The following is a 24,081-nucleotide window of genomic DNA, read 5'->3' on the forward strand; positions in this document are numbered from 1 at the left end:
TTTTTCTGTCCAAGCATAACCAGTCAAACAAATCTATCCAAATCTATGCTTTACACTCCTTCAGCCGTTGCCAAGCCATTCTCCAAATCTATCGGCACCTCCTTCGACGGCCCAGGCGTCGTCACCGCCGCCACAATTCTCCTCAAACCCTCATCCAAATACTCCTTATCATGCGAAAACACAATCCGGAACCACCCCAGCTTCTCCGATCCAAACCTCAACCCCGAAGCGAGAAACACCTTATGCCTCAACAAGGCATCCATAACAGCCTGGTCGACGTCCGCCTCTGGCTTATTGTCCGTTTGATGCTTGAGATATGTTCGTCCCAGGTCAGCCCATATGAAGAACCCCGCGTTGACGCCGGGCGCATAGACAATGTCGTTGCTCTTCGCCCAGGCGGTGATGTATTCGTAGTATGTGGATAGTTTGCGCTGGTTCTCTTTGATGTAGTGCTCAACCCAGGCGTCGTCTTCGAGGACATTTGCGAGGACGTGTTCTGTGAGGGAGGATACGGATGTGAGAAGCACGACGGGGACCAAGGCCGTCATCAAGTCGACGTTGTGCTGCGATATGATTGCTCCCAGACGGAGTCCATTGGCGCCGAAATCCTTGGACATGCCCCAGATGACGTGGACGTACGCGGGATCAATCACCCCCGTGGGATCGATGGACAGCACAGAGTGGAAAGGCGCCGGGGCAGGCTCCGCGTCGACGGTGTTGTCAAAGATGGAGAGCGCGTAGATCTCGTCGCTGATGAGATGGAGCTTGTACTTGTCGCACAGCTTGAGCAGGTCGACCAGGACGTGGCGCGGATAACATCTTCCCAGCGGGTTATGCGGGTGACAGAGCAGCAAGGCCGTGACTTTCTCGCCGTTGGAGTGAGCTTCGAGGATTCTGTCCTCGTACTTCTGGACACAAACGTCTCCTAGGGGATCATCCTCGCCGAAATCGACATACGCAAGCCTCGCCCCCGTCCTCAGCGTCGCATCCCACGGGAAAGCCCCGTAGTAAGGCCTCCCCAGGAGGATCAAGTCCCCCGGATCGGCAAACGCCCACGCGAGATGCTCGACCGCGGCCGTGCACCCGCTGGCCACGGCGACGTGCCCGGTCTCGATGGGCGACGCGGCGCGCAGGTGCTTGGTGAGGAAGCGCGCGATGGCGCCGCGGCTGCGCTTGAAGAAGTCGCCGTAGGTGAAGGCGGTGGTGGGCACGTGCAGGTGGGCGTGGAGGTGGGACTGGAGGGCGGCGTGCATGAGGTAGTTTTCGGCGACGGCGAGGTTGACGTAGCCCGATGGGTTGAGGGACGGGTGCCAGGAGTTGGTGAGGATGGAGAAGGAGGGGTCGGGGGTTTTGAGTTTGGAGGCGCGGGAGGAGAGGGCCATGTTTTCTAGCTGCTCGAGGTGTTGTGTCTGGGGATATTATGGAGAGTGAGGGCTTTGGAAGGTTTGTGTAGAGGGTGATTGATGTAGGGGAGAGGGTTATAAGTGGTGGTTTGGTGTTGAGGAGACATGGACTTGGCCCTTGGCCGGCAAGATATGAGGGGACGGCTACGGATACGCTCTTTTGAGAGTTATAGCACTTGAGACACGGTAGGTGCCTAATGTAAGGTAGTAAGCTATCAGATTGACAAGAAAAGTTAGTTGTTAATGATGTGTGGTAGATAAGGCACGCATCGGTTCCTCTGCGCGGCTCGTCGGCCGAGTTGCGGATGTGACAGTGACGGGCTTGACTTATACGGAAACTAATACGCATGCTGACTGTAACTTACGTCGGCGGGGTTCTGGGAAGACGATGGCAGAAGATGCTACTACTTTGCGGAGGCTTTTCCTAGTAGATTACAGAAATGACTGATTTCCTTCGTAGGCATCTTATTACTTTTCCATTAGGCATACCAAAGGAGTGCTTTTGCTTCATCATGGATACCTAGAATACCTACCTAAGTACTCGTATATACATGTACTGGCAATGGACAACGTGCAAAGGCTGCACGAATACGAGCCCTTGGGCGGCTTTATAACCCCAACAGTAAGAGAGAAAAGGGTAAGAGAGGACCTTATACGTTCAAGGCGCATGCAAATCTTAAGTTGAGCCGCATGCAAATTGTCAGCAATAAAAACCAAGCGACCCTTCAATCCATCTGGTGGCCGTTGGTTGAAAACGTCAAAGCAGCAATAAATTCCATCGGCCGGATCGGGGGATCGAATTCCCGTCCACTCACGCAGAAATAAACCCTGCCAACCAACCCCTCCATTGGTCTGGTCGCAATGGCGGGGTGACTCCGATTTCTGCTGCTACTATGACTCTGCATCAGATATAATTTTTTTTTTTTATCCTCCCGCCTCAAGATATCCCACCCTCTACCCACGCCCCCAACACCAGATATCCCGCAGAATCGCACAAACATGGCCGACAACCAACCCGCTGCCGGCGATGCCGTCGCCGAGGCCACTGCCGCCGCCGCCAAGCTGCACCTCGACGAGGTCACCGGCGAGATGATCTCCAAGACGGAGCTCAAGAAGCGCCAGAAGGCCCGCGAGAAGGAGGCCGCCAAGAAGGAGAAGGAGGCTGCCAACAAGGACAAGAAGCCGGCGCAGGCCGCTGGCAACAAGAACGCCGAGGCGGCCGAGAAGGAGCTCACCCCGAACCAGGTATGCGATGCGCTGGAGGCTTTACAATTCTGATCGTGTGCTAACGGGACGACAACAGTACTTTGAGATCCGATCAAGAACCGTCAACGAGCTCCATGCCAAGGGCAAGGCTTACCCTCACAAGGTGCGCATCCACGGATACTGAGAGATGCATCAAACGGCCCCCGGTTGCTCATCAATTCATAGTTCCACGTCACATACGACATCCGCAAGTTCGCCGAGGAGTTTTCCAACCTCAAGAACGGCGAGTACGACAAGAGCAAGATGCTTTCACTCGCCGGCCGAGTCTACGTCCGACGATCAGCAGGCAGCAAGCTGTTTTTCTACGACATCCGCTCCGAGGTATGCTTGCTGCGGTCACCTACAGTAATTGAGCCCCATGCTAACAGTCTCCAGGGCACCCGTCTCCAAGTCCTTGCCCAGGCTGATAACCGCGAGGAGGGCACTCCCGACTTTGAGGAGCAACACGTCCACCTCCGCCGTGGTGATATCATCGGTTCGTGCATGAAAAGCCCAACTTTGAGTGTGACGGCTCTGACTCGCTTCACCAGGCATCCGAGGCTACCCTACCCGAACCAACCCCAAGACCAAGCAGGGTTCCGGCGACTACTCCGGAGAGCTTTCTATTGCGGCTGTTGAAGTCATTCTTCTGTCGCCCTGCTTGCACCAGGTAGGCTACTGCATTCGGAATCAGGTCATGTTCGCTATTCTAACTCCATTAGATTCCCGATGACCACTATGGCTTCAAGAATCCCGAGCAGCGATTCCGCCAGCGTTACCTCGATCTCATGATGAACGACAACGTCCGAAATGTCTTCATCACCCGTGCCAAGGTCGACTCCTACATCCGCCGCTGGTTCGACGACCGGGACTTCATCGCTGTGCAGACCCCCATGCTCAATGCCATCGCCGGTGGTGCCACTGCCAAGCCCTTCATCACTCACCACAACGACCTGGATATGGACATGTACCTTCGTATCGCCCCTGAGCTGTACCTCAAGATGCTCGTCGTCGGTGGCCTGAACCGCGTGTACGAGATGGGCCGACAGTTCAGAAATGAGAGCATGGATTTGACTCACAACCCCGGTAGGTCCAAGCCCTTCGCGCCCCGAGTTTGCTGTGTACTGACAATGCTGCAGAGTTCACCACTCTGGAGTTTTATATGGCCTACGCCGACTACTATGACCTCATGGACATGACCGAGGAGCTCGTCACCGGCCTGGTCAAGCATATCCACGGTTCTTACAAGACCAAGTACCACAACATCAAGGGCGAAGAGGTCGAGATCAACTGGGAGGGCCCCTGGCGCCGCATTGAGATGATCCCCACCCTGGAGGAGTGTGTTGGCGAAAAGTTCCCTCCCGCGGATGAGCTCCACACCGACGAGGCCAACCAGTTCTTCAGGAGAGTCCTCAAGAAGACTGGTGTTGAGTGCAACCCGCCTCTGACCAACGCCCGCATGCTGGATGCTCTCGTCGGAGAATTCCTCGAGTCTCAATGCGTAAGTGATGACAGTGTATTGGTAGTCATACTTCATGCTAACGTCTTTTAGATCAACCCCACCTTCATCACTGGTCACCCCAAGATGATGTCTCCTCTGGCCAAGAGCTCCCGCGACACCCCCGGCCTTTGCGAGCGATTCGAGGCTTTCGTGTGCAAGAAGGAGATTGTCAACGCGTAAGTGCACTTTGCAACTACACGGTTCGGAATGGATCACTGACACACTACAGCTACACCGAGCTGAACGTTGCTGCCGAGCAGCGTGAGCGATTCGAGGAGCAGGCCCGGCAGAAGGCCCAGGGTGACGATGAAGCGCAGGGTGTCGATGAGACCTTCTGCCGTGCCCTCGAGCACGGTCTCCCCCCCACTGGTGGCTGGGGCATGGGTATCGACCGAATGATGATGTTCTTGACCGACAACTACAGCATTAGAGAAGTCCTGGCTTTCCCTACCATGAAGCCGGAGCAGACTGTTGGCGTCACTGAGAAGGCTGCTGAGGGCCTCACGCAGTCATAGAGAAATGCTTCAAACAAAGGAAGGAAATAAAAAGAAGAAATCGGGCTCGGATGAGGAATTCGCGTTCATGTTGAAATATGAGTGGATCTGATAGAATGTTGTTCTAGAAACAGCATCTCATACCGGTGTAGAAAACAAGAATAAGATGCTTTCCTCGGTAATCAATCCGACCATGTCAACAGATGTGCGAAGCCAGAATGACCTGATAAATAAGAGGGTATCAACAGATATATATATATCATATGTGTCTATAAAAAAAGACTCCCGAGACAAAAACACAATGCGCCACCAACGCCTATACCATGCATCAAGACCACACAGCTCGCTCTTAGAATTGCACCCGACGCTTGCGGCCAGTGTACTTGGACGTGGCCTTGACAATCTTGCCCTTGCGCTCCATCTGCTCCTTTTTCTTGACGATCCACGCCTTGCTGCCCTTTTTGAGCTGCGCGTTGTTCGCCTTGAGCCTCTTCCTGGCATCCAGCACGTCGACATTGTCCATGCCGTCCACCACGCCAGTGATGTCCGTGTTTCCGCCCTCGCCGCCGTTGTTGCCAACGGTGAGCACGAGGTACAGCTTGACGTTCTTGGTGCCGGGGTCGTCCTCGAGGATACCCGCGCCGAAGCCCGCCTTGACGGCGGCCTGGGTGATCATGTTGCGCTGCGTGTCGTTCTTGGGATAAAACTGGCACACGGCGCGGCCGCCCCTCCTCAGCGAGGCGTACAAGCCGTTGAAGAAGCGGTTCAGCCTTCCCGTGGGCGACGTCTCGCTCGACTCGGCGCTGCACAGCCACTGGATTGCCGAGATGCTAATCGCCGCGTCAAAGGTGCCCGCGCGAAAGGGCACGCCCTGCCCAATGTCCGCGAGCAGCAGGTCGCCCTCGACGTCCCGCTGCAGCGCAATGTCGAGCATCGAGGGGGACACGTCCATGCCGATCCAGGTGTGCGGGCCGCCGTCGGCGGGGTCCACGGCGGAGAGGATCTCGCCCGAGAGGCCGCTGCCGCAGCCGACGTCGAGGATGAGGGAGGGGGACTTGAGGTCGAGCAGCTCGAGGGCGCGGCGGGTCATGGAGGCTTGGATGTTCTGGATGCGGGAGCTGGTTGTGTATTTGCGGGCTTCGGTGTCGTCGTAGTGGACGTCGGCCGCGCTGGGGCGTTGGGGGTTAGAACGTTGAAGTTTGTTAGGGGTGCAGAGTGAGCTTACAGGGAGTCCTCGGGGCGAGACATTGTGGCGGCTTAGGGTGTTTGATGCTTATAAGATTGGTGATGTGCTTGGAATTTCACCCAATGCGCTGTGTGAGGGGATGCTGCGGTCGTCTGTTTTTGTTGTTGCTTTGAATCGTTGGAGATGCGCTGCGGCGGGCGCATCGTGACATTTTTTTGTGGGTGTTATCGATAAGCGCAAAGGTGCATGGCTGATAAAGGGACGAAGCTTGACATGTGCGCGTTGGCTCATGTACCACGAATTGACACATTGCTTTCGATAGGAGAAATATCGGAAATATGAGGCTGAGAAGAGAATGATTGATAGCTGCAACGTACCTATCCATCATAAATCGACCTCAGCTCTGCATGCCTTGCCATTGAATGCATCGTTTGGTGGTTGTGTTCCTGAGCTTCGTCGGAGCGGGAAAAGCAATAGTTCCGCATGACGACAGACCCACGAGATCCATGCAGCTCATCCCATTTACATACGAGCACATGAACGTGTCCACAGCAGCTCACCCTTGTCTAATAAGTCGTCCGCTTCCTTTGTCTTCTCTTGGCATTTCGCCCGTTCCTTTATCTTCTCCCAGCTTGTTCAATACCACCAAATACCAACCAATCTGGTCACTACGTTTCTCGACAACATTTGGTGTATATAGCTCGACATATACAAACAAACATGTGGATTCTCCCCCTGCTGGGCTACGCCGGCGCCATCCTCGGCTTCTGCTTCCTGACGCTGTCCATCGCGTCCGGGCTCTACTACCTCTCGGAGCTGGTGGAGGAGCACACCGTCCTGGCGAAGCGGCTGCTGACGCGGCTCATCCAAATCATCATTGGCGTGCAGGTCGCGCTCTGGCTCCTCGACGGCTTTCCCTTCTGGGCGACGGTCCTGGGCATCTTCTCGCACGTGGTGTATCTGGGCAACATGAGGAAGTTTCCCTTTGTGCAGCTCACGGATCCGCTGTTCCTGCTGTCCTGTGGTATGGTTTCCCGCTTTAAGCTTTTGTATATAGTGCGACAGGATGTGGGCGCGTATATACTGACATGCTTTTTGTAGTGTTGGTGTTGTGCGATCACTATGTGTGGTTTCGACACTTTGCCGATAGCCAGGCGCGAGCTTATAACCGAACCTCGTACTACGACAGGGTGGACGTGCCGACCTTTACCATGATAGCATCATACTTTGGCCTGTGCGTCTGGCTGGTGCCCTTTGCGCTGTTTGTCAGCTTGTCTGCGGGCGACAATGTGCTGCCTACGATGGGCACTGAGCCTGTGCGCGGCGTGGAGGGGAAGAGCCGGCCTCAGGGCATGGTTAAGGCCGTTGTCGATTGGGTTCGCGGCTTGATTGGGGACATGGCTGGCACCGGGATGGACCGGCCATGAGAATATGCGGCTCCTTTTCGAGACCATTGTGACATGGGCCGGCTCGATGAGCTTCTACAGATTGCGCCACTTCGATCATGCGACTCTGGTCTCTGGAACAGGCACGACCGAAATCCTTGGGCGTCAATGCCAATGCTTCATCTTTGCGACAGACCAATTCCAGCGATAGCAGACCTACTGTCTGTCGCCTCCTGCCTTCGGCTAGGTGATGGTAGACGGGGTTAGTCTTCGCGGCTCTTCCAAAGATGGCACAGTAGAGACAGTACTGCCATCGAGCAATGGGCGTCTCGCTCATCGTCCATCATTCGTGGTTTGCGCTTTGTGGTAACGTCGGTCCTGGATGGTCCTGGAGCGGTAGAAGGTTTACTGACTGTCATGCAGGCAACCTTGAAACGTCGGCGAGACAAGAGGCGTGCATCCATCCATTGATCACCAGCCCTGATTGCCCATTTCCGGTGTGGTGATGGCAGAAGAGAGAACCCCTGCGCCGCACTCGCCAGTTCCAACGGTGTTTGACGGCCAACTTTGGAGCGTGCGGTTGCCCTTACGGTTATCAGCAACGAGACGCGACGTGCCTTCTGAACATATTGGCCGTCCAGTTCCGAAGACGTGGCCAGCTGAGGGCTGATGGGGCTCTGGGAAGAATCTTTGATCAAATAGCTACGAAATCGAGTTATCAGAGGTCCTGTATGCGTATATGGCATCTCGTGTGCTACGAGTACAATGGACAAGGAGCGGCAAGCCGGTCACAAAGCCAGATGCGCATGAACTTGGAATCTCAAACTTATTTTCTTCCGAATCTCCCCACTCAACTCGACTGCTGCTAGCAATGTAGGATGCCCGTGATGAAAAGAGAACAATTGCTCATATCGTGACACGTGAAATGATGCCCTTGCGGCCCTGCTGTACTCTGAAAGATAAAAAAAGCCCCCATTAAGACAATGCGGAAAAGACGATAAAGCGGAACAAGACGCGCATCATGGCTTACGACCCTGGCCGCCTTCCCAAAACTTCTCATCTATCTTGTCTTGCGGGGCTGTTTGACCGTGGTCAAACTTCTTCTCAAAGTCTTCGTTGCTGTTTTCATCACAGCAGGGTCAGTTCCAACTTTGCGTCGAATCCCTCGTGGGTAACAATCACAGACCGAAAGGCGGGAAGAAGAATAGTGAAAAGGGAGAGAGAGTTCTTACTGCTTCCGGACTTCCTCCTTCTGCTCCTTGGTGAGCTCCTCCGACTTGTTGACGCCGGGCATGCTGAGATTCGAAATCTTGGGCTGAGGCGCGCCGCCCTTTTTGGACTTCTTTTGCGTCTCCTCTGGTGGCGGCTTGTCGGCCTCTTGCTTGACGGCGGGCACGAGACGAGGGACGGTTTGGTGGAATGGGCGATGGAGAGAAGGTGTAGTAGTAGTTTGGGCTGTGCGGATGAGGGTTCGGGGGTTGAGGTTGCGGAGGTGGAGAGTTGATGACATTTTGAGCTTTGGCGGTTGATTCGATGATTCAGATGGTTTCTTTGTGATGGATTGGTTGTTGAAGGATCTGAGATTGGAATTGGAGATTGTAATCGGAGATTTTATTTGAGCTTGATGAAGGTTGATGCCGTGATACTTGTTGTATGTAGATTCGCCTCTTTGGTGATCTGGTGACGTCAGGGCATCATGACATCACTTCTGGGGATGATGCGATATGTTTTGGGTTTCAGTAGGCGATTACAACTTTTATTGAGCAGTGGATTGATATGAGAGACGAGATTTGGTATATAAAAAGGGAAAATTCTATCTAATTGAGGCAGTGATTAACATTAGGTGGGATGCAAAGAAAACGTGCCGCTCCAAGCTGCCGACGACAATGCGCCCCCTATTCAACACGACCAAAGGAAACCATATTCCGTACAAGACAGAGCGGTGATAGAAGCATAAAATTAAACATTTCAAGCCTCAGGAGCAATGCGAATCAGCGGCGACCCCATGCCCGCGCCCTTGCCCCACGCCTCATGCGCCTTCTTGATGTCGTCAAACTCCCAGACAGCCTTGATGGGCACATGAATGGTGCCGTCCTTGACCATGTTGAGCAGCGTGCGCAGTTCCGGCTGGTACGTCTTTTGGTTGCGCGTGATGCCGAAGAAGGTGGTCGTCCTGTTGCATCCGACCTTGAGCGACTTGGACAGCATCTTGATCATGGACGGAAAGGGGGAGCGCGGCTTCCCGTCGTCGGTGAGGGAGGAGAGGTTGTTCCCGTAGGCGACGAGGATGCTTGGCTCGTCGAGCGTCAGGATCGAGTACGACTCGTCGAAGCTCTCGAAGCCGAGGGCGTCGAAGACGGCGTGGACGCCGCCGAGCTCCTTCATGGCGCGGATCCAGTCCTTGTTGGTGTAGGCAAACGGGTGGGCGCCCGCCTCCCGGAGGGCGGCGTGGTTGCGCTCGGCGGCGGTGCCGTAGACGGTCGCGCCCTGGAGCAGGCAGAGGTGCATGAGCCCCTGGCCGACGGCGCCGCTGATGCCGTGGACGAAGACGCGCTGGCCGGCGGAGACCTTGGCGCTGCGGTGGACCATTCCGTAGGCCGTGGCCCAGTCGAGGGCGAGGGCGGCGGCCTGTTTCGGGTCGACGCCCTCGGGGACGGCGACGAGGTGCTTCTCGTGGATGTTGATGTACTCGGCGTCGGCGTCGTACTTTGTCATGGCGGTGACCATGTCGCCGGGCTTGAACCTGGAGCATCCGGGCCCGTTGACGGAGACGGCGCCGGAGAAGCAGTAGCCCGGCGTCAGGGGGGCGGAGCGCTGGAGGGGGTAGACGCCGAGGCGCATGTTGACGTCTGCGCCGGAGAAGCCGGCGTAGTAGATCTTGACCTGGACGTGGTTCTTGGGCGGAGGGGGGAGGGGCTCGGACACGATTTGGAGGGCGGTTGAGGGGGGGCCGTAGGTGGTGATGACGACTTTGCGGTTGGGGATGGACATTTTGGTGGTGAGGCGTAAGTGGTGTAAGTGGTGAAGTGCCTGTGAGCGGCGAGCCTGAATACAGAAGTGGTACTGAGTGTGAGATTGGTTGACTTTCAGGAGCTAGTGCTGGGTATTGTTTCTTGTGCGGTATGCTTGAATGCTTGTCTGTTGTCTATCGCGATGCTGTGATGCTGAGCATTCCATCTCCATCAACGGCGACATCACGTCCTATTTATCCCCTCGACATCTCCCCCTTTCCTCGTCAACGCCCAAATCCTTCGCTCGTCACCTCGGACCATCTCAACGCCATGTGTCCAAATCACGGCCCCCTCCAGAAATGCGCCATGGCTTCCGAGCCACGTTGTTGCAAAACCCAGGCCCAGTAACAAACACGCTTGAAACAACCAAAAAGTGAAGTCATACCGACCCGTCGGGCCACCTAGAAAAGCACAAGGGGGGGGGCATTACTCAATTAGGAAATTGCGAGAGCGAAAGCGAAGGCTTAGGTAAGTGGCCGGGCCAGCGTTAAGCCTTGTGGAACTGCCGTGCTCCGTTGTGGTGGTTCACTGGGGTCTGTCGTCTCTTATTTGGTGGTCCCCTCCCCCCTGTCATAGGTTCGCTTTTTAGGGCATGTCGGCGGCACGGAGGTTGAGTGGGGGAGGAACGTTGGGCCGGTTTGGCTGGTTTGTGGCGCGGTGTGGCTTTGCTGGATGCCGTACATGCGCTGTACCTGAGATGCCGTTGCGGTCGATATACAGGTACAGGTATGCCTTTCACACCAGCATGAACTGCTTGGAATTGATCGTTGTCTTGCAAATTTGATAGCAAATAATGCTCTTTGTCTTTACTGCTTTTAAACTGAGTGCGTGAAACTCGTTGCATCAACAGATATATCTGATATATGGCATGCAGCACTCCCAGCAAATTCCGCGCCTCCACCATCGGCGTCAAGCCACACCCGTTCGGCAAGACTCCAGTCCGCGTGGCGCCCCGTAAACTCACCCGCATTCTGCAGCCTACATACTTGTATCCCCCTCCAGCTACTAAAAACCTCTTGAATCCTCTCAAAAGCTGATCCCCGACGTCCGACGTCCGACTCCGACAATCAAAAGGATGCCTGATATCAGACCAGACTATTCAAGATGCGCCGTTCTCGAACTTTGCCCATGCAGCTTTCGCCGAATGCATGAATTAGGTTGAACTGACGCGCTGCCCGATGACGACGCCCTCGTTTACGAACCGAATGGAGTGCCTCGTCAACTGATGTTGAACAGCTGGCTCTCGGTGCTTGGCAGCTGAAATGACTCACGCGGATGCTCATTGGATGTGTACGATGTTGGAGTTACGAATGCAGTATCTTGAGATTTTGAAAATGCGACCTAGCGTCTGCGAATCCGCTCTCGCTGTCGCCTGCTGTCATCCGGTCGCCCACTGGAAGGGATGCGGATTGCGCATCGGCTTCATCAGCGTCTGCCTGCCTGTTCCATGTGATGGAGCATCAGTTTGAACACCTTTCAATTGTGCTTCGAGGGCGACCCGGCTGTGACGCCAACAAGGGGTAAGTCGCCAGAGATGCGAAGTCGGTCTGCCATATTCGGCATATGCAATATGATCGACAATTGGCATGGATCCTGAAGGATCGCGTATCATGAGCCAGCATACATAGCCTTACGTTTGGCGAATCCATCAGCAGCAGTCACACCGACTATACTATTCTTTGCAAACCATCACTGAGAGAGCACTGGTCAAAGGCGGTCTCAATGCCGGCGCAAGGGTTTCAGTAGTTCTGGTGGTGCGGCAATCCATCATTCATTGCAAGTTCATCATTCGCTATAAGCCACTAACTACAAGTCTATATATCCCAATGTGCCTTACTATATACAATCCCAACAATGGTACCGTCAGGCCTGTTAGGATATGAAACAATCCATCTCACCCCTAATTCTGCACGCCATTCCTCATCAACGAAGCCAGCTTGTGCCTCGCACTCTCTTTCGCCCTGCTGGCCGAATCGACCCTCGGAGTAGCGTCATACCGCTCGCCGTCCTCGAACCCTACTTTCTGAGGTCGCGGAGGCGGCGGCGGCGGCGGCGCGTGGTGAGGTGCCGGCTGGGCTGTCGTGTAATACGACTCATCCCAGTCGGGAGCAGATACACCATTGGTCTGGACATTCTGCTGGCCCTGCTGCGTGTCCGCGCTCATGGACGGGCGAGGCCGCTCCTCTCGTCTCTTGCGACGTAGTGCTGGGTTTTGAGATGCCGACGTCTGCTGGGCGTTCTCATGAGTTGAAGACACCGAGAAACGCTTGGAGGCGTAGTCGTTCTGAGACGGACTCTCGTCGTCCGTATCGACCTGGTCTTCCATCTCGTCTTCATATGCCCGCAGCTCGCTCCTCATTGCCAGACTGGCACAGATGCTCCGCGCATCCTCGATGGCCGCTTTCCTTGCCTTCAACGCAGTGCGGCGGTCGCGCGTCTCCTTGTTCTCGGCTGCAATGGCCTCAATCGTGGAGTCTGGCATGCGCAGAATCTCGACGGGGTTGAAGAGCCCGAGCATCCGCAGAAGCAAGTGTCGTTCGACGACCTGGGTGATGGTGTTGCGAGTGTATATCCGCGCCGTCAGGTCGTAGTAGATGAGCATCTTCTCGAGCACTTCCTCCGCCTCGGTGTACGTGCCACCGTTCTCAGTCGCTTCCGCGCGCCACCTGATGAGGCGCTGTTCATACTCGGGATCATATGGCTGAATCTCCAGCTCCAAGTCGTCAGTCAGCCTTTTCAGCTCCTTCTCGGCCTCGTCCATCATCTCCTTCATCTTCTTCTCCAGGAAGTGATATCTCAAGGCGTCTCTCATCCTGAGAGGCCACACATGGTCAATCACGTCAGCGAGGAACTCGTTGCAAATGACTCCGACATTGTCCTTGTACTCCTGAGCCAGCACCGGCCAGTTGCGAGAAAAGTCCTGAAACAGGATATACGGAGCCCTGGGGTTGGAGTCAAGCGGAAGCTCGTTTCCGCGGATCTGTCGAAGCAGCGGCTCGACTTCTCTCTGCGCAAACTCCTTCTTTGCCTGGTCTCCCACAACGCCTGCTGCCGGCAGGTTCACGCCAGAGCCAGCAGAAGGGGCAAAGTTGACTTTGCTGCCGTGCTGCCGGAAGAGGCGCGAGAACCGTTCGCTCTCTTCGCGGACACGGGCCCGCAACTTCTGCGCGGGCGTTCCCTTGGGGCTAGATCGTCTTGAGAAGAAGGATTCTCCGACGGGGTTCTTGTAGTTGCCGTTGACGGCCGGGGTGACGAGGTTGCCCGACGCCGAGAAGAGCTCGCCCATCTCGAAGCGCATCTCCTCAATGGTGTCTTTCCCCGAGCCCATGGCCTTGAGCTGGGCTTCGCACTGCTCGAGAGCCTGTTGGATCTGTCTTCGGAGCGTCTTGACGTGCTTTCCGACATGCCGCTGGAGCTGCGAGCTGAGCTTCTGTCGCAAGGCTTCGACACCCCACATGTGAGGCGGCAGGGCGGCCCATTTGCCCTTTGTGAAGAAGTCTGCTTCTCGTCGTGATCTCTCCTCAGGAGAGGACCAGTGGTCGCCTGGTCCCGGATTGAGCAGGACGTACCAGCCGAGCTTGAAGTTGTTTTCTCGATCCTTGCTGGTGACGAGCTCTATAAACTTGTCCTCGAGACCGATGCCCTCCGTCATGTCGGGCTTCGTCAAGACGCCAATCGTGCGCGACCCCGAAGGATCAAAATGGCGTGCCTTCTTCAAGATGGGCGCCTGCACGTAGTCGTTGTTGCCGCCAATGACAGCCAAGATGATGGTCCGGCTGCTCTTCATGTACCGGTCAGAGAGCACCTCGATGGTCTGGATGTCCGCTTCGGACTGGTCCCGGTTGGCCACGCGGACGAGGCCCGGCAGGTCGACGAGGCTCAGCATGGGCATCTCCGGCCCCGTCTTCTCCACGACGAGGATATCTCGGGCGGCGAAGCGGCCCGGAACGCTGCGCGGCGCAATGAGCTCGGTGGCCTCGCGCATCATGCCCTCAAAGGACGTGTCGGCGCCCACGTCGCCCCCAAACTGCAGCAGGCGAGCCTGCTCATTGTACGGGCGGTTCTTGTCCGGGATGATGGACACGCTGAGGCTCGTCTCCTTTGCCCTCCGCAGGCGAATCTCCGTCGCGAAGCGCGTGCAGGCGCCTGCGTCGCGGGGGAAGGGCGTGCCGCTGAGGGCTTCGAGGACGGAGCTTTTGCCAGCGGACTGGTCGCCCACGACGACGATCTGTGGCAGCTTGACGTTGTCGAGCTGGGCGAACTGGAGCTTGTCGATGAGGTCGAGCAGGCCCCTCTGCTCGTCTGCGAGGCCTTGGGCTTGGAGGGAGGACCCGAGGGTTGGGGGCATGGTGGGATTGGGGGGGTGGGAGTTGTACAGCATGGATCCCATCAGTCAATGATTGATGTGAGAATCAACGATTGTCTTTTATAAAGAGAAAAATAAAAGAAGTTTCTATGTTGCAAGAGGAAGATGTAGATGTTTCCTTATATACCTACATTGATTAACCCTCAGTATAAGAGGCAGCCTAGATCCAGCGGGTACAAACGGCCGCTCATCAGAGCGTATCTAGATCAATCAATCAATACCTACCTAAGGGACAAGCCAACAAAAAACCCCCCTTTTCGCCACTCTTACCCGCTTTCACCATATGGCGTATTTGCTGCGCTTCGTTATTTGCCGCTGGATGACGCGTTTGCATACGAATATCCTCAAAGGCAGCCATTTAGCAGATCCGGGCGTGTAACTTGGCCATTCGTAGCGTTTTTGTTGGGCTCTTTTTAGTATTAGTATTGCGCAGGCAGCGGGTACTGTATTAGGAAAGTGTGGCGGAGTCAAAATTGTGGCGCTGGGCTTGTGGCAGTGCTGTGCTTTTGTGCCGAGGCTTGGGGAGTGGTGAATCGCAACTTTATGCGGGCAGTTTGGTGGGTTAGGAGTGAATGTCTGCTTGTGAGAGGCTGGACTGGGGTGTAGTTGAGTTGCTCTAGAGATCTCTGCGGATGTGGAGGTGAATCTGTATAAGCTGCTCCGGTACGCATAGAATCATAGATGATGAATTGTGATACCAATCTTGTGTAAACTATCTTTTCCTTGTCCATCGTCATCACATAGGAATGTCAAGTCTCCATGTCCAACGAATTCCTAACGGGCTTCCCATGCCTTTCTCCATGCCTCTCTCTGTGCCTCTCTCTGTGCCTCTCTCTGTGCCTCTGCCCTTCCTTCACTACAACTCCTCCATAAAAGCATCAAAACTCCTCCTACATAAGACAGGTATTTCGCGAGGGTACCAAACACAGGCCAACAAACAGCCAAAAACAACGCCAGACCTCGCAAAGCCCAAGCAGCAAAATAAAACAAGTGGCTGAATAGGAAACTGCCCCATGCAAGCAGCCAGAGGTTCAATGACAGAAATACGACGCTGAAAGCAAATGCTCCAAGCATCCCAATCTTTGCATCGGTGCCAAGGCTTCCGTAAGCCTCTCTCATCTTCAGCAGGACGGAATACCATGGGGATGGTTCCCCTTGCGTCCAGCTCTGAGGTTGCTCCGGAGGCACTTCTTCGTTGGCGTCGGGCGTTGCTTGGGCCCCTGCATCGTTATCCGGCTCATGTCTTTCGATTTCGGACATCGACGACTTATTGTCATCCTTGTCAAATAGCCAAGAAGGGGCTGCTTTCCTCAGGTCGTTATGCACCTCTCGAATCTCCTTATCACGGTCTGGCTGAGATTCCTCAATAGCCTTTGCCGGTATCTCAGTGCCTTCGTCCTGAAGGAGCCAAGCTTGGGCTGCTTTCTTCAGCCCACTCATGTCATTCTTTTCCACCTTGATTTCGTCTGACTGCTGATCTTGCCGGGCAGAATGGGTCGGTATTTTGTCCAGATCAGCGATATGCGAGGCCAACAGTGCCTCTTTAAACTCAGTTCCATCGTCCCACGGCCAGCGCTCGACAGTCGCAGGTGTTGGAATCCTCCAGCTGGGGTTACCAAACAGTGAGAAGTGCCCCATCGACTCCATACCACGACCCGGCCCTCTGATCAGATCCATGCTCTCGTTGAAGGCCTTGTACATGGCTTCATTGAGCTCACGGCCTTGTATTACGGGATACGCTGTAAGAGACGAATTAGCAGCACCATCATACTACGAGGGATGGCAGACTTACAGTATGTAAGCATGTCTTCTGGTCCTCTGTAGCCTCCCTCTAAGATCGCTTCCACTTTTATTGTCTCCATGTCCCTGCTCAGTGATGTTTGGCAATGGAGGGCCAATCTCATTTTCTTCAGAAACATCCAAAACTTCGCGCACGGCTGCCGTTGATAGCCATCCAACAACCAGCCGAGCTTGACGGAGCGAAGATGTTCGTACTCGGCGGTATCCCAGTCCAAGTCGACGCACCTGGTCCAGAATTCAGACATAGTGGATGACAGCCTATTGTCTTCCTCAAATGCCTCGTTCGTTCCGCCTAAGACATAAGATCAGTATCTGCATCGGAGCCAGGGACAAAGGGACGGTACCTAATCTCTTGTAAATTGCTCCAAAATCGAAACCCGCATCACTTTCACCATGCCTAACCTCTTCCAAGAACCTCGCCCCAGCAACATTCTGAGTTTGAAACTGCTTCAGATCGCGATGCTCGCTCGGCCAAAATGTCCATTCAGCCACCACCGCCCTTCCTTCTCGTAGCATAAACCGAGAGAGCCCCTTGATGTACGCCAACTGCGTAGCTACGTGTTCGCCCAAGAGGTTTTTGCCCACCTGGCATGGTTCTGTCAAATACCATTCCATTAGGTCAAGGAAGGCATCTTTCCGATTAAAAACAATCCTCGAGCCATGGAATGCGTGGTCGATCAAGAGGCCATTCATTTTTCGGACATGGCAGGTGGCTATCTTGAAGGTCGAGAAGCAGAATTCGTCGTTCACACCAAGCCGCTGGTTCCAGCCGGTGTTCGGCATCCATCTTCCGTTAACAAAGTGCGAGTAACTGTTCGCTGCTCGCCTAATGGGGAGATCCTCCAACATGGACTTCGTTCCGCTGCCGTAGATGGTGTCAATCCACAGCTGTCTGTTGAACTCCCGGTGTTCCCTCATCTCTGGATCCGAGTCTTGGTTCGGCTCAGGCAAAAGATTATGCCTCAAGACGATCATGAGCCGTGGGGAGATTGGCGCAAACATGTGAAAGCGAGGAGACCTGGTGATGTATTTGCCCAAGGTGTCGTCGTAATAAGACTTCGTCGGTCCTTCTGTCACATTGTAGCAGTTGTCTGCGAGGACAAATTCCTCGTCGGGATTTGCAGGTGTGCAAATGCCCATGTACATGTCGCAGATGTGGCTGACGAACGTGTCGGCGATGGGGGAGTAGATACTCTTGAATATGCTCTTCCTCCAACGTCCCTCTGCGTCCATGTCCAAGTCAATGATTGTCTCGAGGCTATGCAGCCAGACATCAATCGGCCTGGCGAAGTCGTTCTCTGTCATGTAAGCCTGTAGTAGACTCTTATCGCCCTCTTCATAATCTTGCAGGCTGTCGAGGTTATACTTCCGGTGGTATTGCTCTCCGCGATAGCTGAGCAAGAAGATGAACTTGCGGAGGATATCTTTTTCGCTTCTCTTCAACCATATGCCCGACTTGCCTTCTTCGTACCCCTTGGTAATCTTTCGATACACGCAGCTCGCTCTGTTCTCAAGCACACCAAACTTCTTCTCAAGCCTGCCTTGTTCTTTGGCCGGTTTTGTCGTGTCCACGTACATGTTCTCCAGGCCGCAGACTCGCCTCACTAGACATTCATCGATGCGATATTCATCAGATAGACAAAGACTGTTGATCACAGGGTCTCCTGGATACTTCTTGTTGTTGCTTCGCTTCTTGGACTTCCCCGCTTTGGCCCCGTCGGGAGGCACATACTTGTGAGAGAAGTTTCTGAGAAGAAATTGGGGGATGAAATGCTGATACTGTGGCTTCCTGGTCTCCATGATTATCCCGCACGGTGATTCGGATGACTTTCGATGGTAAAGGATGAAGCGAAGATGAACTCTTGATGCCCGATCCTGCTGAGGCGGGGTTGGACGATGTTTCAACTGAGAACACCAACCAACAACTCGAACCAATAGATGGCCTGCCAGGCTGTCGGACAGGGATAACCATAATCCATGTTACCGAACAGGCTCTGTACGAGGTACAAAGTACCGTTTACTTCAAATCTGAGGTATCTGCTTCTGAAATGGCATATATGGCAAGCTTCACGTTAGCAAGGATGACCATATAAGACCTCCTTCAGGTATTCAAGATCGTAGCGCATACACTTTACCCACGATCTACACTAGGCAATCGCGCTGCGCTATGGTCTGCGGGGGACGATATGGATGACATAGACATGGGTACTGCCAGGTAGTCTCCAGGTTCTGTTCCAGGATTAGAGAAGTTGGTGTTAAAATGATGTGGTGCGGGAGAAGAGTGCGCGTCTATCAAAGCAAAGAGTGTAAGACATCGCTTCAAATCAGACCCGCACGCTCCAGTGCTTTGCCATGCGAACCAACAATAACAAGGATGTATGCCTAGATTCACATGTGTTAGAGGTGAAATCTGTATTAGATACAGAGTAACTGTGCATGTTAAACAGGTTTGTAACCTATCGCATTAGTAGAGGAGCACATACAACGAGTAGGGTAATGGACGACTTGCAGCCTCGAGGCTACCCTGCAGACTGACACATGAAGTAGCATTTTTTGGTCAACGGTTTGCGCATAGGGGGGAACGTCACAAATCCGTGACTGGGTAACTCGGGTCCTGAGATATAACAAAACTGATCGGGAATGCGAAGCAATTCCAGCAACATAGGGGTGCTTTGCCTGGGCTGCCATCATAAGCCAACTAAGGAAACAAATAAACAATAACACTCGACAATAACTCACCCGCAACGCCTTTTCCAATCTCTTTAACGGACACGATATGTTTCTCAATGCTTGGAGAACATCAAAGTGGTTGGTCCGGTGGCAGAAATATCACGAAACAAGCAGCCCCCCTATTTCACGCCACTGACCCCTCCGTCACATCTCGTCAATTTCCTTGAGGCGCAAGATAAACTCATCCTCGAGCCGCTTGAGATAGCCAGGAAGAGCCTCCTTATTCGAAGACTTCTTGGCCTCCTCAAGGGCCTCATGAAGGTTCTGCACAAGTTTGTTCCGCTGCATTTCCTTGTAGTACTCGGAGCTCTGCCGGCTCGACTCTCGCCTCTTCCGCAGATCGTTTGAAACATACTCTGCACATTTGATGAAACTGTCTGGCATTCCAATAGCGCGGGCCAGAGCAATGCCATAGTGGTGTTCATCGTCAACAATACCTGCGGTGGCATTATAAAGCATTGTCAGCTGAGGTATTCCCCCTTCACCGACCGAGGTATTGGACGCAAGATGGAGATTCAGGACTCCTGGACAATCCGCAAGTATTCGAGCCAGCTCGACAAAGTGGGTTGCAAACCATATAGACGCTCCGGTGTCAATCAGCGCCTCGGAAATGGCCATTGCAATTGCCATACCATCTCTGACGCTTGTCCCACGACCCAGTTCATCAATGATGGCGAGGCTCTTGCTGTCTATGTTCTTCAGTATAAAGGCCATTTCTCTCATTTCCACTCCAAAGCTTGAAAGATTCGCTTCTATATTATCTTGGGCCGATATTCGGGCAAAGATGTTGTGTATGATGGGGAAGGTTGCGAATTCTGCTGGGACGAAGCATCCGATCTGAGCCATGATCTGAAGTAAAGCTACAGATCGTATGTATGTGCTCTTGCCGCTCATGTTGCACCCCGTGACACAATGAAATCTATGATGCTGACTCGCATAGTAGTCGTTTGGCACATAATCGCTCGCCATTTTCTGTAAATCGCAGGAGTCAGTCGATGAAAGCAGACAGGAACTCCTAGGAACCTGTTACCTTGTCCAGAATGGGATGCCTTGCTGACTTCAGAGCCAAGGTATCTTCTATTCCAGGCCTCACATAATCCCGCGTGGTGGTGACTTGACCAAAGGACGAAATCATGTCCACGAGAGCAATCGACTCACACACTCGAAATAGAGGCGATACTTGGCGTCGGAGTTCCTTGACGAGGTCACGAATGGCAGCGTCGCTTCTCATGATAATCTCATTTGAGGTGTCTAAAAGTCGCTGATTTAGCTTGACGAGATCAAGGGTCTGGCACTCGATGTGGTTCTTCTTCGGAATCACATTAATGAACTCTGGCGGTATCGATTCCATGTCAAGGTCCGCCGTAGGGATACGGAACCAGTACATGCGCCGATTGTCAAATTTCAGGCTTGCCGCCACACGATAGTCTTCTATACACGGGTTCGTCAATGAATTTCCCTTCAAGGGTTTCTTGGAGTCCATACCGCTGACTTCAGCCAAGTGTGCATGAATAACCTCGGTGAGTTCTCTGTATGTTTGGCGAGCGACATCCAACATGCCGCTAATCCCAGATTTGACTGCAAATGCCCTTTGATTGCGTAGGTCAAGTGGCGACTTCATATAAGTAACGTCGGCCTCGATTACCTTTCTGATGCTGAGCAAAATGGGAACTGTCGTCTCGGGACGGCATAGATTCCGTATCTTGACGAGCAGGTCACTCTTTGCCGGATGAAGGGCCCTGTAAAGCTCCGGCACCGATTCCAGAAACGATTTGATCATGAGTATATGAGTGATTTGCTCCTCAACTGCAAATACCCCAGTATTTTTTCTGATTGTGACTAGCTGTGCTCATGAGTAACTGCGCAGCAAACAGTCGGGAATACTTGACTTGCCTTTGTAAGAGTCTTCTCAATATCATGGAAGAGCTTGAGAGCTGTCGTGACTCAGCATGCTTGACGCTTAAATAGTATTCCAACCATGTTTCCTACCTTTGCGGATTTCATGGAACATTTCCTCATTAGTGACCATCTCTTCGAGCGCATCGTATCGTGTCCTGATGAAGCCGTCAAAATCGGTTGGGGGCTGCAGCATATTGTTCCGAAGGACACGGGAGCCCATTGGGGTGAGCGTGTGATTCAACAGCCCAAACAGGCATTCTTTTGACTTTGCAGACTTGAGGTTTCGCATCACCTCCAATGATTGCATAGCGGATATGTCTATCATCATTGTGTCTTCGGAAGGCTGGTACCGGATGCGCAGTGACTGTGGAGAGAAGCTGATGCTAAACTGGTGGTCGATATATTTCATGGCCTGAAATTGCACGTTAGGTTGCCTATTGCAAGGAGAAAAGTAGAAGAGATACTCACGGCAGAGAAACAACAGACAGCGTAGTATTTGCCATGAATAGCCACCTTGATTGGTCCAACATCACCCTCGGGGGCGAGGTGTTCTATGAATTCCACGCCCGCGGATTCCGACCAGGCCGAGCGATCATGAGAGGACAGTTCCGCCTCGGGTATCAGTCGCTGAACAAGAGTGAAAAATGTGCTTGGCTCGTTCGGGGAGCAGGCTGAGGGCATGAAGACTATGCGAGAAGGTGAGGCTAGCTGAAGCTTGTGGATCGTCTTCACGTAAGATTGGTTGTCACAAATCTGGCTGAGCGTAGCTTCACCGAGAGACAAGTTGACTGTAGCAATACCCACAGTGGGAGCGACGCTACGTGCTTCGCTCACTGCGCACACGACATCGTGGGATTCACTCTGCCCAAGGATAGAAGGCGTGGCACCACTTCGAGAGCGGCGCGAGGGAGTTGTCGGACGAGAAGTGGTTGTCGAACCTGTTATCAAAGCGGTACTAGGCCTCGAGCTAGCAATAGATGGAGAGTACTGAGATTGACCACGGTATTCGCTCTCGATAGCATCTTCACTGCCTTGTCTGGCTTGACCAGGGCCACGTCGGTAAGGGGGCGATTCAGGTGGCACAGAGCTCGAGAAATAGGAGAAAACTGTGTCCGTGGCCCGAGATGCAGTCCGATATACAGGCTGCATAGTTGCAGACGTCTATTCAGATGCTCTAGAGAGAGTACAGAATAGCATTTGCGATGGTAGCAGAATGAAGAATCACTTCGAGAGGCACTGAACTCGAGTCACAGTTCTCTGATCACTGGGATGATGAAGCAGATGGGCATTAAGGAGAGAGGAGAGAGGGAGAGGGAGAGGGCTCGTAAGATAAGGTTGAGGTTTAATTATCGGACTGCCTGACTCATCTATGACTGTTCTATTTTGTGGCATGGAAAGAGCATACCAGCTCCTTCTTTTCGACATCTGAGGTATCTGTTGGATTCACCAAGCATCAACGAAGGAAGGAGCTGAGAAGCGTGTGCTGCTCACTGGGCGTGTGCGTACCAATCAGGGCCAGGCACCGCCCTGCTGAGTCACGCTGCCCGCCGTCAGGTACGTACCGCGGTCTTAGCCCGAATCTTCTCCCAACCAAGCCAACCTTCTTCTCCACGTCTCGACCGCGCTGCCACGCCACGAATCACATCCGTCACGCACAGGTTTGGCTTCAAATCCACACGCCCTCTAGCGATAACAGCGCGAACCGTCGGCGCACCTCCGAAGCCATGTTTGGGATCCTCGAGGCCGTGGCCGTGCCCCATGCCGGCGTCTTCAGTACTTACGAGGAGCTGATCAAGGATCTGAACGGGCGGATGGAGAAGGAGGGCTACAAGATCGTCAAGGCTAGATCGCACCGCTCGAGAATGGGCGGTGCTGATATTCCCGGCAACGATATTGTTCGATGCGATCTCGTCTGTGATCGAGGCGGCCGACCGTACAAATGCATGGCTACGAAGCACAAGACGACGACGAAGAAGACGGATTGCCCGTGGAAGGCCAAGGCTGTCAACCGCAAAAGCATTGGCGGCTGGGTCCTGACCATTTCCTGTGATCAGCACAACCATGCTCCCGGGACCCCAGAACCACCAACGCCCACTGAAATGAGCGAGGATGAAGAAAATGATCTCGGCGAGCTTCCAGGTTCGTAGTGGAATGGTTTCGCGGGACTCCAAGCAAGCTTTCTAACAAGGATTTGATAGACATTGATAATGGCCCACGACCCGATGCGCAAACTGCAACAGCCATCCAGCTGGCTGGCATCTCTGATGCGACGCTCCGTTTGACGGGCGACACTTTCCATCAGCTCAAGTCCGATTACCGTAAGATGTCACAGCCAGATCGACTGAACGCGCTGGCACAATTTCAGATGCAAATCGCTGCCATCTACGCCGTGCAGAACGAAGATTGGCAGCGCCAACGCAGGCAGGAAGCGCAAGACAAGCGGCACTCGCTGGTGGACAAGAGCCGTAGACAGCTGTCAGCACAGAAACAGCGTGCAAGGCGTCGCGGACGACCTGACGAACAATCGCAGCAGCAGCAGCAGCAGCAGCAGCAGCAGCATCAGCAGAACATGGAGCAACAGGCAGTCCACCACCAGCTTCAGCAAGAGGCACAAAACAGTCATCTCCAGCCGTTGACGCATTTTCAGCTCCCGCAGAATCCCACCCAAAGCCCCGTCCCCATCCCCGGTGGCATGCCGACCAACATGGCTTTTCCTCAATTCGGAGGCACGCCCAAGCGCATGCGTGGCCACCGACCGGCGATGGCGTCACAGCAAGACGTTTAGGCAGACCAGACCTTTTTGGCTCTCCTCTGAGTGGCATCATCAGCAGGAGTTCGCAGTTCTTTTCCCGCTGCAAGTTGACTCGGCCCATTGATACCACAGATTCATGGCCGGGGTCCTGAGATATGGGCGATGTGCTTACCATTTTTGGCGAGACCCCACAATCTCACCGCCTTAATTTTTCGACGTTCCTAGTTTTTTTGCCATTTGGCCCCACCGTGTTTTATTTTGTAGCGACCTCCAACATCTTGTCGAGATAGCCATCACCAGTCAAAGGAC

The 24,081-nt window shown here is 53.8% G+C and overlaps 10 protein-coding genes across 10 annotated transcripts; 3 read left to right on the forward strand and 7 right to left on the reverse strand.

Moving 5' to 3' along the window:
• Positions 1-50: 50 nt before the first annotated feature.
• On the reverse strand, positions 51-1,382 carry BBK36DRAFT_1168381 (PLP-dependent transferase; the record flags this gene model as incomplete). Its single annotated transcript, XM_024895174.1, has 1 exon — positions 51-1,382. The coding sequence occupies one exon, from the start codon at positions 1,380-1,382 to the stop codon at positions 51-53; it is 1,332 nt and encodes a 443-aa protein (XP_024750181.1).
• Positions 1,383-2,226: 844 nt separating this feature from the next.
• Positions 2,227-4,664, forward strand: BBK36DRAFT_1135189 (Lysyl-tRNA synthetase, class II; the record flags this gene model as incomplete). The annotated part of the gene is made up of 10 exons (XM_024892552.1): positions 2,227-2,329; positions 2,398-2,648; positions 2,707-2,772; positions 2,835-2,990; positions 3,045-3,144; positions 3,200-3,318; positions 3,371-3,734; positions 3,788-4,149; positions 4,201-4,325; positions 4,379-4,664. The coding sequence occupies exons 2-10, from the start codon at positions 2,403-2,405 to the stop codon at positions 4,662-4,664; spliced, it is 1,824 nt and encodes a 607-aa protein (XP_024750182.1). The 5' UTR covers positions 2,227-2,329; positions 2,398-2,402.
• A 328-nt stretch (positions 4,665-4,992) lies between these two features.
• BBK36DRAFT_1158815 (S-adenosyl-L-methionine-dependent methyltransferase) lies at positions 4,993-5,891 on the reverse strand (the record flags this gene model as incomplete). The annotated part of the gene is made up of 2 exons (XM_024894146.1): positions 4,993-5,812; positions 5,869-5,891. The coding sequence occupies 2 exons, from the start codon at positions 5,889-5,891 to the stop codon at positions 4,993-4,995; spliced, it is 843 nt and encodes a 280-aa protein (XP_024750183.1).
• A 658-nt stretch (positions 5,892-6,549) lies between these two features.
• On the forward strand, positions 6,550-7,256 carry BBK36DRAFT_1158816 (DUF396-domain-containing protein; the record flags this gene model as incomplete). Its single annotated transcript, XM_024894147.1, has 2 exons — positions 6,550-6,853; positions 6,931-7,256. The coding sequence occupies 2 exons, from the start codon at positions 6,550-6,552 to the stop codon at positions 7,254-7,256; spliced, it is 630 nt and encodes a 209-aa protein (XP_024750184.1).
• Positions 7,257-8,120: 864 nt separating this feature from the next.
• Positions 8,121-8,724, reverse strand: BBK36DRAFT_19480 (hypothetical protein; the record flags this gene model as incomplete). Its single annotated transcript, XM_024897877.1, has 3 exons — positions 8,121-8,164; positions 8,245-8,333; positions 8,447-8,724. 3 exons carry the CDS (start codon positions 8,722-8,724, stop codon positions 8,121-8,123), a joined length of 411 nt encoding a protein of 136 aa, XP_024750185.1.
• A 458-nt stretch (positions 8,725-9,182) lies between these two features.
• BBK36DRAFT_1117906 (GroES-like protein) lies at positions 9,183-10,205 on the reverse strand (the record flags this gene model as incomplete). Its single annotated transcript, XM_024890412.1, has 1 exon — positions 9,183-10,205. One exon carries the CDS (start codon positions 10,203-10,205, stop codon positions 9,183-9,185), a length of 1,023 nt encoding a protein of 340 aa, XP_024750186.1.
• A 1,920-nt stretch (positions 10,206-12,125) lies between these two features.
• BBK36DRAFT_65527 (hypothetical protein) lies at positions 12,126-14,573 on the reverse strand (the record flags this gene model as incomplete). Its single annotated transcript, XM_024898443.1, has 2 exons — positions 12,126-12,430; positions 12,521-14,573. 2 exons carry the CDS (start codon positions 14,571-14,573, stop codon positions 12,126-12,128), a joined length of 2,358 nt encoding a protein of 785 aa, XP_024750187.1.
• A 2,088-nt stretch (positions 14,574-16,661) lies between these two features.
• Positions 16,662-18,204, reverse strand: BBK36DRAFT_1198713 (hypothetical protein; the record flags this gene model as incomplete). Its single annotated transcript, XM_024897051.1, has 1 exon — positions 16,662-18,204. Exon 1 carries the CDS (start codon positions 18,189-18,191, stop codon positions 16,662-16,664), a length of 1,530 nt encoding a protein of 509 aa, XP_024750188.1. The 5' UTR covers positions 18,192-18,204.
• Positions 18,205-19,265: 1,061 nt separating this feature from the next.
• Positions 19,266-22,169, reverse strand: BBK36DRAFT_1117328 (DNA mismatch repair protein; the record flags this gene model as incomplete). Its single annotated transcript, XM_024890337.1, has 6 exons — positions 19,266-20,093; positions 20,152-20,552; positions 20,607-20,960; positions 21,011-21,055; positions 21,111-21,432; positions 21,489-22,169. The coding sequence occupies 6 exons, from the start codon at positions 22,167-22,169 to the stop codon at positions 19,266-19,268; spliced, it is 2,631 nt and encodes an 876-aa protein (XP_024750189.1).
• Positions 22,170-22,744: 575 nt separating this feature from the next.
• BBK36DRAFT_1168390 (hypothetical protein) lies at positions 22,745-23,805 on the forward strand (the record flags this gene model as incomplete). Its single annotated transcript, XM_024895175.1, has 2 exons — positions 22,745-23,159; positions 23,219-23,805. 2 exons carry the CDS (start codon positions 22,745-22,747, stop codon positions 23,803-23,805), a joined length of 1,002 nt encoding a protein of 333 aa, XP_024750190.1.
• Positions 23,806-24,081: the final 276 nt, after the last annotated feature.

This window comes from Trichoderma citrinoviride (genome assembly GCF_003025115.1).
Source record: "Trichoderma citrinoviride strain TUCIM 6016 unplaced genomic scaffold BBK36scaffold_6, whole genome shotgun sequence".
In the NCBI taxonomy this organism is placed as follows: Eukaryota; Fungi; Ascomycota; class Sordariomycetes; order Hypocreales; family Hypocreaceae; genus Trichoderma; species Trichoderma citrinoviride.